This window comes from Sebastes fasciatus, chromosome 15, assembly GCF_043250625.1.
Source record: "Sebastes fasciatus isolate fSebFas1 chromosome 15, fSebFas1.pri, whole genome shotgun sequence".
NCBI classification, from domain to species: Eukaryota; Metazoa; Chordata; class Actinopteri; order Perciformes; family Sebastidae; genus Sebastes; species Sebastes fasciatus.
Genome location: NC_133809.1, coordinates 10,861,009 through 10,877,096, shown reverse-complemented (window position 1 = coordinate 10,877,096; position 16,088 = coordinate 10,861,009). Strand labels below are relative to the sequence as shown.

General features: G+C 43.3%; 1 protein-coding gene across 3 annotated transcripts in view; it reads right to left on the bottom strand.

The window, feature by feature from the left end:
• The window catches only part of fndc3ba (fibronectin type III domain containing 3Ba), a 108,118-nt gene that overhangs the window by 40,249 nt on the left and 51,781 nt on the right, over positions 1-16,088 (bottom strand). For all 3 annotated transcript variants that reach the window (XM_074660344.1, XM_074660343.1, XM_074660345.1), the window contains 3 exons: positions 14,271-14,496; positions 13,955-14,126; positions 13,134-13,264 (listed from right to left, as the gene is read on the bottom strand). In XM_074660344.1, the coding sequence (XP_074516445.1) occupies positions 13,134-13,264; positions 13,955-14,126; positions 14,271-14,496 (529 nt within the window). The remainder of the gene's footprint in view (positions 1-13,133; positions 13,265-13,954; positions 14,127-14,270; positions 14,497-16,088) is intronic.

Here is a 16,088-nt window from a genome sequence, read left to right as displayed (position 1 = left end):
TTAAAGTTCGGAAGTTACGTGACAAATGAATCAACGCTGACTTCTGGTTTCACACGGGGTACGAAGTCCAGTGTTTTTTGGCTCGTGGCGTTAGTCGCTCTTTATACTTCCTGGTTGATGATATCTTGGATTACATACGAATTGATTTTGTGACATATACACAATGCATTACTTTTCATAGGTATAACAACAAATGGTGTATGAGAGAACAGCCTGAATGACTATACAAACATTGTGACGGAGTAGAAAAAGGCCATTTATTTCTATGGAAATGGTGCAACTCATTATTAAGCAACATATTAGGGATTTGAAAAGTAATAAGGTTTGAAACCATTGAGAAGTTGACATCAGAAAATGTATTAAATCAATTATTTACTGAAGTCATTTATCAAGCAATAATGTTTACTCTTCCTGTTTCTCAAATCTGAGATTTTGTTGTGCTTAATATCATTGTGAAGAGATAAAATAATCCTTTATTAGTTCCACAGTGGGGACAAAACTAACAATTTAAATAAATCACATTGTGCTCTAAGAAGCTTGTGAAAAAATGTCTCATTCTTTTTTTTGTAAAATTAATTATTAATCAATTAATTGAAAAAAATAATCAAAAACATCAATTGATAATGAAAATAATCACCATAAAGTTGCTGCACTACAGTTCATTTTGCCTCTTTGGGTATGATTTTGCGTGGACTAGTCCATTGTAACACACACATACACGTAGCACAAACAAATGCACACAAACACACACCCATGTACACGTCTGGTGCGGTGATACGATGTGTCTAAAGGTGATTTATTGGACACTCGAGGTAGTTACAGTAGGAGGGTGAGCGCAAGTGAGTGTGTGTGCGTGCATGTGCATGCATGCATACACACACACGTGTGTGTAATGGAAGTCTTTCCCCCCTGTGTGATCCCCGCAGTTGAGGTTTTTCCGACCAGAGGAGGCCTGCTTTCTCCATCTGAGTCTGACCACTGTAAATCACACAGGACGTGTACGTGTACGTACGTGCGTGCGTGCGTGTGTGCGTGTGTGTGTGTGAGGGTCAGCAATACAAGACCTGTATGAAACCAAGTCTGTTTGATGAGAGTGTTACAGTGGTAGAGCACTGCGAAAACACAGACATGTACACACCTGTGCACACACACACACACACACACACAGTATACTTGTGTATATTAAGATATTTAAAAAATCACTGTACACTTGGAGCAAGTAATGAATGAGAGTGTGTGTGTGTGTGTGTGTGTGTGTGTGTGTGTGTGCGCGCGCGCGTGTGTGTGTGTGTGTGTGTGTGTGTGTGTGTGTGTGAGAGAGAGAGAGAGAGAGAGTGGCTAAGTCCCTCTGACAGGTTGTGTGGGGGAGAGGGCCTTACTGTGCCTGGGGGTACACTTATGAGTCATGGCAACAGTGATGTCATGGAAGCACAACCTCAACTTGACCTCCTCGCGTGTGAGTGTGTGTGTGTGTCTCAGTATCAGGTTACAGTAGATTGGTGATGGGTGATAGGAGGAGGGGGGGTTGAGCTACTGTGTGTGTGTGTGTGTAGAGTTCAACAGGTGAAGTACACATTCTGCATCACTGCTAGACACTGTGGCTCATTAGCACGCTTTTTTTTCATACGCACACTTGTCCCCTTTCATCCATTTGGAGAAAAACTGAACTTTTCTCTTTAATGGAATAAAGGCCCAGTGAGACAGACAGCTCCAGACATGAGCAGCTCCCTCTGACCCAGCTTATTCCACCCATTCATCACAGCTGGGTGCAAAAGGAGAATATTGCCTGTTTATTGCCGCGGTCCTGTAGCTACTTGTCTGATGCAGGCATCACGGTATAGGCGAGAAGAAGTGGAATTCCATTACAGCATCAGTTCAGCTGTCCCGTTCAGCACACAACAGATGTTAATAATCGAACAATATGCACGGCTGGCGGACAGCTTCTCTGGAAGTTCAGGGCTTTATCGGGAAATGGAGAAATTAATTCTGCATTTACCGTAAAATGGTAAAAAAACAAAAACACATTCTGCCTTTTCCTTCATTAAATTCAGTTTATCATTCAGCCTTATCAAAACAACTCCATTCACTGTTGACGACTATTAGAAGAAGCAAATGTGAAATGTGTTTTTATTTTATATTTGTACTTTTCTGTACTTTGCAACACACTTCTTCTCGAGGGCTGCATCAGGACCAAAAGTAGGACCACGTCCGGCCTGGTTAAAATATTTACTTGAATGGGGTAGCTCACCAGGTAGCGTGGGCGCCCCATGTACTAAGCCCCGGGCCGCAATGGATGCATGAGCAGCACGTGACGGCTAGCTCGCTGAACTGTTGCGTCTCTCACGTGTGTGGTGTCTACACCGACAGCGTTGCTGCTGCTGCTGCTGCTCTGCGGCTACTCTGCGCCTGCCAGCCGTTTCTTTTTACGTAGTTTGCCTTTCATAATAGTCAGAATGTTTAATTTAAATTTCATTATAAATGTCATATACATTTATTTTAGAAGTTAAGAAGCGGGTGCTCATTTGTAAATAATAATAATAATAATCCACAATTAAAAGCTCCTACTCTATTTATTTATGGAGCCGTACAAGTCACTGCATTTTCCACAACACTGTCCTGCAATTATTTCAAAATAAAAGCCCTGTGTTAAAAAAAATGAAGGAATTCTGTCCACAGAAAAAACACTAGAGGGCTTTTATTTTGAAACGGACACAGAAAGTGGCTTCATGTCTGTGACATATTCTACATATATAGACATTGAAACTGTAGTAAGGTTGCGGGTATGATGACAACATACGGTCAAAAGATCATTTTCACTGTCTGTTGACGCTGTGAACAGTGCGGCACACGGACAAAAGACCTCGAATTTCTAGAAGAGATGCAGCTAACGCGCATCCGAGCCCGAGCCCTGGTTTAACCTGTTAACATGGGCGCAGAAATAAAAAGCAAGAGGTTCTCATGCGTCCTGTGTGGTCCAGGCGCAAGACTGAGTCCTTAGCAGTCCATTTCAAATCCGAGCTGCTGCCCTTTTGCTGCAGTTCGTCCTCTCTCTCTCCCCCTTTCCTGTCTATCTTCAGCTGCACTAAAATAAATGCAAAAATAATAACTTATATACATATGTATTAACTTGAGTAACCCTATATTTAATGGCTGCATTACGTAACTAAAACAAACCAAACAATTCCACACTGACTGAGACGGACTAATACTTCAGCACTATGAAAAGAAGTTGGCTCGCCCACAAAACTTTGTGACAGAAGTAAGAGATTTATTTAATATTTCAGGAGAGCAGTAATAAAGTTTGAAAAACACTGCTGCTTTACCTCACCGCTGAGTGTTATGACTTGCTGTGGTTGCTGAGTCCAGCTGCTTAAGTGTTTAATATAGAGAACGACCACAAAGAGCTGATGCTGACGGCTGAAACAGAAACTGAATCTCTTCCCAGTGTAACTCCACACACACACACACACACACACACACACACACACACTCCTCTGTCCTCGCCGTCCCTCACCTCCTCTCTCCTCTGTTTGTGCGCTGCCCACGCACCCTCACTTCCTCTCCTCGTCTGACCTCACATCCTGTCTGCGTCTGACCGCCTGTGTTTGATTACTGAGGACAGCCAGACGGAGCGAGGGAGCGCAACGGACAGCAGGAAAAGAAGAGGAATGAGGAATGAAGGAGGGGGGGGAGAGAGAGTGGCAGGCCGAGCCAAAATCAGGCGAGAGGGGGGGATTCAGAGGAAGAAAGAGAGACACTGAAGGACAGACTGCACAGAGAGAGAAAGAGGACAGGCAAGAGGAGTCTGGGTAAGAGATTAGGTGCAAAAACGCAAGGAAATTGAGAGACGAAGAGCGAGCCAGGGATCAACAGAGGAGGAGAAAGGGAGGGATGAAAGGAGAGGAGGGAGGAGATGGCTTATAGGATGTGAGGTGAGGATTACACAAACTTTTGTGACATCATCAGTAGGCGCAGTGCAGATGCACACCAGTGATCTCAATGTACGTATTAGTAGTTACAGTACTAGTCACTGCCTTCAAATCTACACCGGCTTCACTACAAGCAAAAACAAAACAGATATTTTATAAAAGAGTTGCTTTGAGTTTCATGTTTATTCCAGCCTTTAAAGTGCTCCAACTTCCAGTCACCTATTATTGGACTTTTACTTCCAAAATCCTGGACACCTGAAACAACTCCTCCACACTGTAACTCTATTCCATGGGGGGGGAAATGTAGGAATGCACCAACTGGATTATTAAATAGCACACATTCACATACTTTACATGAGCTTCATTCTGACTCTATCCATCTCATTCCTTTCTAATTCCTCCCCTCCTTGCTCCCTCCGTCCTCCTTAAACACATGGACATGTCTACAACAATCGTTTTTTTAATGTCGCACACCTACGCACTTTATAATTGGCATCACTTGAAAATAGAGCTACAGTAAAACAGAGTCACTTTGACAGTGAGGAGGTTGCATTCCTCCTGCATGACGGCCTGCGGTTCTTAGACGCAGTCTGTCTGCACTGGGACAGAAAAAGACCTTTAAGGCCTGGAGAGAAAAATTTGAAAAATGTGGCGCTCATTCAGCCCCCACTCCGCTCCACACACACACACACATATACACACACACACACACTGGGCCACAGGGCGTGCGTGTGTGTGTGTGTGTGTGAGGCCTCCGTAAAGGAACAAAGTGACATATGATACCCATCTTTCGAAAGCCTCTAATCAGGGAGAACAAAGCAAAGTAACGGACACTCAGCTGGAAGGAAAGGGAGGGAGAGAGAGAGAGACGTGGAGATGAGAGGGAGGACAGACAGACAGCAGAGGACAGAGAGTGGGGACGGAGTTGAGACGGAGGGAGGACAGAGGGAAGAGGAAAATTGAGGTAGAGAGGAGCACAGACCTTGGATTCCACACTATTATCATCGGCTGCATAGTGAGCATTCCATCTGCTCAACAGCTGGGCTACACACACACACACAGACACACGCACACACACGGCATAGAAGTCGTTGGGACATGCCTGAGATTGTGGTTGTCATGGTGAAGGTTTGGTTCTCATGGCCAGAGCCCTGATCGTTTATAAAGGGGATTAGAGAGGGAGAGACGGACCGAGAGGCTGGCACAGAGAAGAAGTGTAAGAATGTGAAAGAGAGCAAATAAGGGCATTGGATAGAAAATTAAAAAATCAAACCCTCAAATCAGAGAGGAAGAAATGCAAATAAGAACGGTGTGGTTATTATGGTTTTCCTGCAGTAAACTGATTTATTGGATTTTCCAAATCGGGGCAAAGGATTGAATAAAATCTGGTTAACACAGCTTGATTTCTGCAGGAGAAACCTGACTTTTGGCCAATTAATGGTTTCTAAAAGTCTGCAATTGCATGAGAAAGACTTTAGAAAGCATTGCATGCAGCAATGCATAAAAAACATCCCTATCCGTGCATCCTTGTGTCCAAATCCAAGGTCAAACCTTACCAGAAACTAAAATAAATAAGCCTCAGTATAAACACGCGCAAATTGCGTTCTCCGATCCCCTGCCTTAACCTGATTTCTCTCAATAACCGGGCTTCATGTAAACGTAGACGGAGAGACAGAGAGACCTTGTCCACTGCAGCCCTCTCACCGAGGAGAGAGATGAGCGCCTCAACTGCCAAGCGACACAGAAAAACTCTCTCCACTTTTCCAAGAAGACCATGAATTTGTGCGCATGTATGCACATGTGTTTATGTGAGTGTGGACGTGCTGCGTACGGCGTAGCAACCTGGGCCAGGCAGCGAGGGATTATGGGGGATGAGTTTCTCAGAACCCTGACCCCATTCGACCCTGCTCAGCCCAAAGAAGTCTTGCGAGAGTGACTGCAGACTGGCAGACGGAGTGGAAGACAAATTCAAAGTCAGAGAAATGGAGGAAGGCTATCAAAGAGGCAAACAGAGATAAAAAAAAGACACGAGGAGGCAGATGGAATGACGGGGACGGAGATGCAGATTGAGTCTATAGCCACACTATTGCAGATGAAATGTAAAACATCTGTTTTTATGTTTGCTCAAGAGGCCTGCACATGCAAAGTACCAACAACCAGCAATACCAGCAATTTGCATGGATGGAAAGCGTGAAATGGTAACATCATTTTCACATTTATCAGCATGTTTGATGTAAAATTATATTAATTAAGGACCTTGTGAGCATATGGACTCTTGGCCGGCTCTAATCAAACACAAAGAATTATTTTTTTTCAAAATGAACACCAACCAGCTTTCTCATTAACCCTGTTGTTTAATGACTGCAATTGTAGTTTTTCAGTCACGTAGAAAGTGAACCTTCCATAGATCTCTCACTGCTTCCAGCATCTGCATTACACACGGGCAACATTGCCAGCATGAGCAGCGCGTGGCGACTGCCTCGCTGAACTGCTCCGTCTCTCACGCGTATGGTGTCCCCAAAGACAGGCGTTGCTGCTGCCGCCGCCAGCCCTTTCTTTCTACTTATAGTATGCATTGCATAATGGCCAGAAGGTTTCATTTCATTTCATAATAAATGCAATATATATTTACTTTAGACAGAAAAAGGTTAAGAAGCGCTTGCTCATTTGTAAATAATAATTATAATAATCCACAATTAAAAGCCGGTACTCTATAAATTTATGGAGCCGTGCAAGTCACTGCATATTCCACAACACTGTCCTGCAAATATTTCAGAATAAAAGCCTTGTGTTAACAAATGAAGGGATTCTGTCCACAGAAAACAAAAACTAGAGGTTTTTTTTTATTTTCAAACAGAAACAGGAAGTGTTGAGTAAAAAATAAATATAAACTTTTTTTTCATGTCTGTGACATATTCTACAGATATAGGCATTGAAACAGTAGTAATGTTGCTGATACAATGTCAACATACTGTCAAAAGATCACTTTCATTGTCGGTCTTTGCTGTGAACCATGCGGCACGCAGAAAAAATTGAGGAGACCTCGAATCTCTAGAAGAGACGTAGCTAACACCCTTCTGAGCGGCGAAATAAAAAGCTAGCGTTAAACTCCAAAACTTTAGCGGTGTAAAGAAATGCATCTCCTAAAACCATACAAAGCCCAGCACAGTGACACACAATGTGAACAAGTAAAGGGTGGTCTCAAAATTAAAATACTACATGCAGAACCTTTAATCAAGTCCCAGATGTCTGAGGTTTGTGTATTTCTTCTATTCAACAACTTAATTTCGAACTCAGTTTGCAGTTGAAAGGATTTAGAATATTATGTAATCTAGTTCTGGTTAATACGGAGCGGTCGGGTGCTGTAGTTTCGATAGTGTGGCGAGTTTGTATCACAAGGTTCATTCAGCTAGATGGGGTAATGTCTGGTGTACTCATTGTGATTGGCGAGAACAACCTCCCCTTCTAATCCCACTAGTCCTGTTACATGATATCAGCGGGAAAGACATTCCTCTGCTGGTAAAGCCATCCCTTGTTCTCCCTCCGTTTTCTGTACATCCCCCTCTTTTGACTCTTTCATTCCCCCAATTTCTGTCCATCACTTCTCTTCTGTCCTATTTCCTTGTCTTATCTCTTTCTTTCATTCCCTCTTCCAGCCCACTGCCCTCCATCTTGCCCTACAAACATGGCCGTATTTGGGTTGTGGGAAGGGGTCGGGGTGGGGAGATGAGATTATCACCATGGCGATCCACATCAAAACAGTCCAGTAAGCGAAGGGTGGGAGTGTGACACACTCGTTTCACACATCTCCAGCCCTGTTACTACAGTTACAGCAGGAGGAGCTGGAAGAGGAGCTTGATGTTAATATAAGGGCTGAGTCATGAATCGGTCAAAGGCCACTACAGCTAACAAGGATGACGTCGCTAAAACACTACGAGACATTGTGCTTTTATAAGCCTTTTTCTTTTTTTTTACCAGCGTCATTGTTCTAAAACTGTCAGTTCATTGGAGCTGCAACTTAATTAAAAGGAAACTCTGTTGGGGTAAAAAAAATAGCACACTACTAGAGCAAAACCCACTGAACTGACACAAGAGACTGTGTTTCTACTGGTGTTATCTGCATGATACAGTTATGGATCTACCGTCTTACAATTTCTTGTTAATAGTCACCTGATGTTTTTTTAATGCTAACTTTACAAGATGTTAAAGCACATCCTTCAATTACAAAATTAGAAATTACACATTATTCCTCTTACAAATTTAATGTTGAGTTCATAAACAATTAAACACACCCCGGCACAGTTCAACACACTCGGGAGTTTTGCTGGTACAGCCTAAGTTGGTCTTAAAACTTAAACTTTATTCATATCATCACATACATATCAACACGTTCTCGTCCCAACTCGTCACATACCGCCGCTTTGTCAAGCCCCTTGGAGTCACTTCGTTTTCAGCATCAAAACCACTATAGTTAGCCTTGCCGTCACTTTAGGTTTGGGCAACAAAACCACCACTATAGTTAGGTTTAGAAAAGAAGTTAAAGTGAAAATGACACGCGACATGACACGTCGATCAATTGTTCAATTGATTGACGCACAGGACACGAACAGCGGCCTCCTGGATGAACGCCTTGTGTTTGTTGGACCCATCCACCTCCCCTTACCGCCCACCTGGTGTGTGTCTTTTTGCTCTCTACTACGTCACCACACTCCCAGCGCACTTTCTCGGAGCGTTTACTGTTGCCGCAGATGAGTTTACATTGTAGTTAATGGAACGCCCGGTGCGTTTCATACCGGCGCTAAAGGGTGCTATGTGCATCGATATCAGAGGCCAATGGCCATGAAAAAGCCTCGGAATATGACGTCCTGGAAATGAGAACGGGCTATTACACATGCACATTTGACCTCTGCGTTTAACCCATCCTAAGCATTGAGGAGCAGTGTGATGTTGTAAAGCGCCTGGGGAGCAACTTGGGGTTCAATTTCTTACTCAAAGACATTTCAACATGTGGAGAGTAAGAACCGCCAACTTTTTGGTTGAAGGACGACCCGCTCTACCCCCTGAGCCACAGCCGTCCCAGTCTGGTATGACCAGTAGCTAATGATGACTAATGTTGGCTAAAGGTAGCAAACTTTAGACGGGTATTGCTGTGGAACTGATATTACTGAGTCAGTTCACTTCCCTAATGGCTCCTCTCTACTTGTGCTACTGTTAGACTAGATATGTTTTAGCATTTATAAATGGCAGCTGTGGCTCAGTGGGTACAGCGGGTCGTCCTTTAACCGATCCCCGCCTCCTACTGTCTGTGTATGTTGAAGTGTCCTTGAGCGAGACGCTGAACCCCAAGTTGCCTTGATGGTATTGTAGTTGGTACTTTTAAAATCAGGAAAATGAGGCCAAACTGTTCTTGGGAGGAGAAACTTGTATTCTTAGATGACGATGCCAGAAGAAATTATTATTTCAGAGTAATCGTATACGAATTGTGCTTCAAGTCTGAAGCAAAGAATGAGCCAAGAACTGACAGAAGATTACATTCCAGTCGGGTTTTCCCAGTTTCAAAACATCCCTCTTGGCACATTGTCTTTATGTTTGGCAATGAAGAAACATCTTTAGAAATGTCTTTGGTTTAGATTCACTATGTCAACACTGAAGAAACATGAAATGTTTTCCCTTATTTTGGTTGCTAAGACGATTGTGCAACTGAAAATGAACTTTGAGGAATTCCTCAGAGGCTCAAAGAAGTGCAGTTCAGGAAAAAGAAAGGAAAGCCAGCTATACATTAGAGCTTTCCCCCTATGTAATAGATAGATATGTTTCCACAGTTCTCATACCACAACAGCAGACCACTGTAATATCTATTACCCTTCTTCTTTTATCCCATTCAACAGAGCCAACATGGTGGACACAGCCGTCACTGCGCACATCTGGTTTCTCCTGAATTCACAGCACTGTGGCAATGACGTAGAACCAAAGATGGAGGAGCTGCTGGCCCATCTGTTTCTGCTGAAATCCCAGTTTCTCTCCGAGTGAGAGACAGGATCTGCGGTGGTGATGATGCAGAGCCAAGATGGAGGAACAGAGGGGACGGGGCCCACATCTGTTTCTGCTCAGCGAGCAAACTCAGTTCTGAGGAAAAGGGCCTGTAGAGCTGGCTTTACTGGGGAATGGACACCGTGCTCGCCAAGTCAGCCTGCTGCCTTACTGGCACCGGGGCGATAGCCACACATGCACACACGGAGCAAGGGCATCAAGGGCAGAGCGTAGGCGGCTGTGTGTGTGTGTGGTATTCTGGGTTGGACCATACTTGGATGCGCCGGGCCAAGCAGCAACTTTGTCGGAATGCTCTTTAACTCGCTGTCTCTTCGTCTTTCCATCTCTCCGTTCCCTGTGATGTTTAACTTATGGCTCATTTTTTCTCTCTCTCTCTTTACAAGCCTTCCATCCATCTCCCTCCTCTCTCTCATCTGTCCTTAAAAATCCCACATTCCTCTCCTCTCTCTCTGTTTGCCCCCCCTGCCTACCTCCCGCCAATTCTCTGGACCCTCATGCTCTGATTGTTTTACAGGAAGCCCAGTCACGGGGTGTTTGTGCATGTGTGTGTGTGTGTGTGTGTGTGTGTGTGTTGGTGTGTGGTAGCTGACTCAGCCTGATCTCCAGCCCGGTACGGAGACCCTGGCAGACCAGAACAGACAACCGACGACACGCTGACATCCTCCTGTCCGTCATGTGTTGTTTGACTACTACAGTATGTGCAACATGAAACTATGACACTCACAAGCTGAGCTGTCGACTTCACTTTCCTTTTCCTGCTTTGGCACTCGTCTAAGCCGAATCTCTGCTAGTGTGTTCTGTGTGTGTGTGTGTGTGTGTGTGTGTGTGTGTGTGTACTGTAAGGAGCTGTGCAGTCTCCCCCCCTGCAATGCAGTCAAACATTGCCTCTTCTGCATGTGTGTGTGTTTTGCATTTTGCAGATGTCCAGACTTGCACCTGTACTACTGTACACTCTATGTGTGCAGGTTTAAATGCATTTGAGCGTTTATTTTTTTAAGGGTAAATACACCTAAAACGAAACACGTTTTCTCACTTTACATCTAGTGGTATCAAGTCCTGCTGATATTTTTTGTTGTATTTGCACACATTATTAGATATCCGAAAGAATTCTACAATGATGTGAATCTTGCATCCTCACTAGATGACTTACAGACCTTGTGGTGAACAGTAGGGCTGCAGCAAATAATTATTTTTATGATTAATTCATCTGTCAATTATTTTCTGCTTGTTTTGTTGAGCCAACAGCCCAAAACCCCAAAATACAAATTTTACAATGCTTTGAAAAGAGTGAAGTACAATTAAATACAGAGAATGCTTGGGATTTTTGCTTACAAATGACTCACTGAATTGTAATTTGTAGTCAGTTAAATCAACTAAATGCTTAACCAACTCGTAGTTTTAATAGGCACTACTTTCTATTGAAACAAATAGTCCCTATGAAAACTGACGGTATGTTCTGTGGATTATCCAGAGGAACTAGGGACATTTTTTTCAAATGTAATTTTTTAGGGCTGCCCCTGTCGTTTTGGTCTGAGTTGACTAATCGTTTCTTGTGCTTTTTCATGCTGAATGACTTATTTCTGAGGATCAAATGAGCACATCTCTGGTAAACACCATATTTAAAGTGGTGCTTTTGTGCGAGTCTTTGTGGAGAAATTCAGTAAGTTGATTAAGAATTTCTTTGGTCGAGGACAGCCCTTGTAATTTTTCAATGATGTGAGCAGAACAAACCAGTTTCCAATCATCTCTATTGTATTGAGATGAAGGCAGAAATCTTAGAGACAGAAAACTAAAAATACAAGCAAATAAAACCAATACTGTCTGCATGGCAAGATACCATTAGGCTTTGTTGGCAATTTAGGTGAATTAACCAATTAAATGCACATTTCCATAATGTTTTAATCCACCTAAACCAAACCACCCCAGTTATATTTATAGACTTACAACAATTTTGCCATCTCCAAAGTCCAAACAATATTCTAAATACATGACAAGTCTGTCACCACAAAAATACATTTCATACCAACATGGGTATGTTACAAAACCTTCAGACTTTATTTATATAACGTAGGACATAGGATCATTTGAGTTATGCTCAAATTTACCACCACACTCGTGGATTTTGGGAATCGCACACTTTCCCACACCTGACCCAGATGTGATATAGCTCTGATCCGACACCGTGCTGTGAGCGACCAAAGCAAAGTTTTATGGGGAGGGTAAATTAAAGAAGAGTCTGACAGTTACAGCGAGGAAGTAGATGAATTTATATCTCTCGTTATGTTTTTCTGTCGTCACCTCTGCGCATAAATGAGATACTCAGCTCTTTTCAATAACTCAGACGTACATCTGACGCGTCATTAAAGAGGAACACTACCACAATGAAGTGTGTGTGTGCGCCCTCATGTCTTTCCACTTCTTTATGTGTGTGCGTGCGATAAGGCTGAGCTGTGGTGTCTAAATCTCGGAGCTCAAAGGTTTCCTTCATCTCGAGCAGGACTCTACAGGTATGTGACTCCCCCCCTCCCCCCTCCTGTCTCCCCTCTCTCTCTCTCACCCACTCCCCCCCTCTGTGGCTCAGCCTTCACCAACAAGGCCGGTATTGTAGCGAGGGTAAGACGATAGCGCTCAGGGACGGGTTCAGCTATGTGGTTACCCAGACAACCTCTCATACCCCCTTCCCCACCTTCCCACCATTACCCCCACCCCACCCACTGGATCCCTTCACCTCAATGAGGCTGCATACATCCATTCATTTTTTTTTGGGTGACATTCTGTGAGAAGAGAAAGAGAGGAACGAAAGGTGTGTTTTATCAGGCGAGCTTGAATGCGGAGGGGGCATTGAGGTTGAAGAGGACAAAGCCCATCACATAGAGACGGAGGGAGAGGTCAGCGAGGACAGAAGTTATTCTTCCGCAAAGAGATATGGGCTGCTTTGAGTGCATAAAAAGAGCATAAAAGAGCATAAAAAGGCCAGACTAGCAGCAGCAATGTACACAGGAATGCCCAGTTTGTCTCCTTTCTGTTGGTTTTGTGATGCAATTTTAAAATCAAAAGGAAAACATTCAGACCTACTGTGAACTGTTGCTGTTCAGTTGTGTGTGCCAGTCTCTCCTTATGCTTTGTGTGTGTGTGTGTGTATATGTGTCCTACCTTGTGTGTGTGTCTCTGGTTCACTGTTTCGTGGACTGCTGCGGAGTCGTCTCTCCGGCTTCTTCCCTCCTGGACTGCAGAGTCCGCCGCCTGACCCCACTGACCCGAGCGACGGGGCGTGTGATTTGTTGCTGCATCACAAATAAAGTTACAAAACAGCGTTTAATTCATGCGAGCCAGAATTTTGAAATATCAATCCATATTTGCAGTTTACATTTAAAGGAACAGTGTGTAGCATTTAGAGGGATCTATTAGGCAGAAATGGAATCAAATATTATTAAGTATGTTTTCTTTAGTGTATAATCTCCTTGAAATAATAATCCTTGTGTTTCGTTACCTTAGAACGAGTCACTTATATCTACATACGGAGCGGATCCTCTTCACAGTCGTGTCTAGAAGGTAACCCACGAGTTGGGAAACTCTCGCGAGATGGTTAGGGTTAGGAATTGATCTCGTAAAGTTAAGGTTAGGAGAGGTCATCGGGCAGCGAGTCTCGCGAGAGTTTTTGCAAGTTTTTGCCAGATTTTGCAATTTGCAGGTTACCGTCTAGACACAACCTCTTCACGGAGCCGGCCACCATGTTTCTAGAGTGGCCTAAGAATGGACAAACGAAACACTGGCTCTAGATAGAGCCATTTGCGTTTTTGCGTCGGACACCATAGTTTTCCTGCATGCTTGGCAAACAGGAGAAGTTTCACTTGGTTGCAAAAATGACCTGCAACCTCGCCACAAGATGCCACCAAAACCCACACACTGCACCTTTAACATGTGAAAAAAAAACAATCGAGTCAAAGCGGATCTCAGAGAAGCAGTATGCTCACCTGTATCCGTTGTGTGCTGGCCCCAGGCTGCCCTTATAGAGAGTGGAGGGAGGGGAGTTGAGTCGGTTCTGTCGCTCTAGTTGTCTCTGTTCCTTTATCTTTTTGGGCTGTGGCTTACTGTACGTCTCCTCTCTGCCTATGTAGTTAGACATCCCATAAACTGGGATGATTTCTGAAAGAGGAGATGAAAGAAAAGAATACAAATCTGCACAATTTATATTTTTAAATTGGATTAATAAATTAATTTTTAATTCCACATTAACCCCTTGATTTTTTCTGGCAGTAGCATAAAGTCCAGTCAGCAGCATGTCAGTACCTGGGTCGTACATGGGGGGAAGGTGGTGCTGGTAGTACTGGTGGGACAGCTCCCCGGGGCTGACAGGGGGGTAGAAAGAGTGAGAGTTGGGGATGAAGTGAGGGTGAGGCAGGTAGGGGGGAAGGTGGTGTGTGGGGGAGAGGGCCGGAGAGTAGGAGGGAGGGTAGCACTCTGGAGACTGGGGGGTCACCACCACCCGGCGGACCCCTGTGGTGTCTTCCAGCACCTGCGGGAGACACAGAAGAAGGGAAAAGGGAGGTGAGTGTGGGAGGAATAAAAAATGTGTTTCAGGAAGTCACAGTTCAGTTGGAAATTTTGCACACAGCTTCAAAATGGCTTCTGTGCCCATAAATCACATGAGGTCAGTAAACTGCACACAGTGTGTGATCGCTTTATATGTTGATGTTGAGTGGGGGGTTGCATGGATAGCGCTCACTCAAAGTGGTTCAAGAATCAGTTTGTATCTTATTATTTAGTCTTAATTTGACATTTGGTATGACATCAAAATGTAATTTGAGTCAAGGGGATAATGTACAGATTATCAATTAGTTTCTACATATGATTTATGCTGATATCACAGCTTTTTATGTACATTACATACGGCTTAAAGGAATAGTTCAACACTTTGGGAAATACACTTATTGACTTAGATCAGTGTTTCCCAACCGTTTTCTTTAAGGGAATTGAGTAAGCTGACGACCCCTGACTAAGTGATATATTTTATGGATATTTCATATTATATTCGATGCAAAACAATACTAGTACAGAACAACAGATGAACTGTACAATTAACCCAAAAAGTGAACGCAATAACTGCAGGAAGTTTGTGTAAAACAAGTGATTTGGATGGATTTTGCATCAGAGATGAGTTTTTGTGTTATTTTGAGGAACTTTTATACAGTCCTTTAAAATTGTAGAATTCTTTATATCTATTTTTAAAGCTATTTATAGAGCTGCAACGATTAATTGATTCGTTGTCAACTATTGAATTAATCGCCAATTATTTTGATAATCGATTCATCGGTTTGAGGAATATTTTTAAGAAAAAAAAAGTCAAATTTCTCTGATTCCAGCTTCTTAAATGTGAATATTTTCTGGTTTCTTTACTCCTCTGTGACAGTAAACTGAATATCTTTGAGTTGTGGACAAAACAAGACATTTGAGTACATCATCTTGAGCTTTGGGATAAACCGATCGACATTTTTCACCATTTTCTGACATTTTATAGACCAAACAACTAATTGATTAATCGAGAAATTAAATGGACAATGAAAATAATCGTTATTTTACAGCCCTAGATTCGAAGGTTCTGGAGCACCTGCTCTTACAAAATTATGCTGTCAATCATTTGTGTAAGAGCAGGTGCTCTGTGGATATCTAATAAAGGAAACGAATCGCATAATTTATTGAACAAGCGGGGCATTGTGCTAACAGGATGCTTTGGCGAAGTGGTGAAAACAAGTGCCGCAATGTTGTCATCAGATGGTCTGCAGATTTCAATAACAGCAAGTTTCAATGAACTGCCTCAAATTAACATAGATGCCATACATGTGTTCACTTTCACATTCACGGACACCCACACACACGCATTCCAACTATTCAGACACTTTCACAGGCCTGCATTCCTAGCAGGGAGCAAACACACACTCCCTGCAGAGAGGGGGAAGTCATCTGCTGGTCCCCAACAACAACAACAACAACAACAACACACACATACACTGAATAAAACTACCCCAAACCCCCCCTCACACACACTCTGAGAGGCAACAGACTCTGTGCCAGAAAACAACAGACAGAGAGAAAGAAGAGAGAGTATTA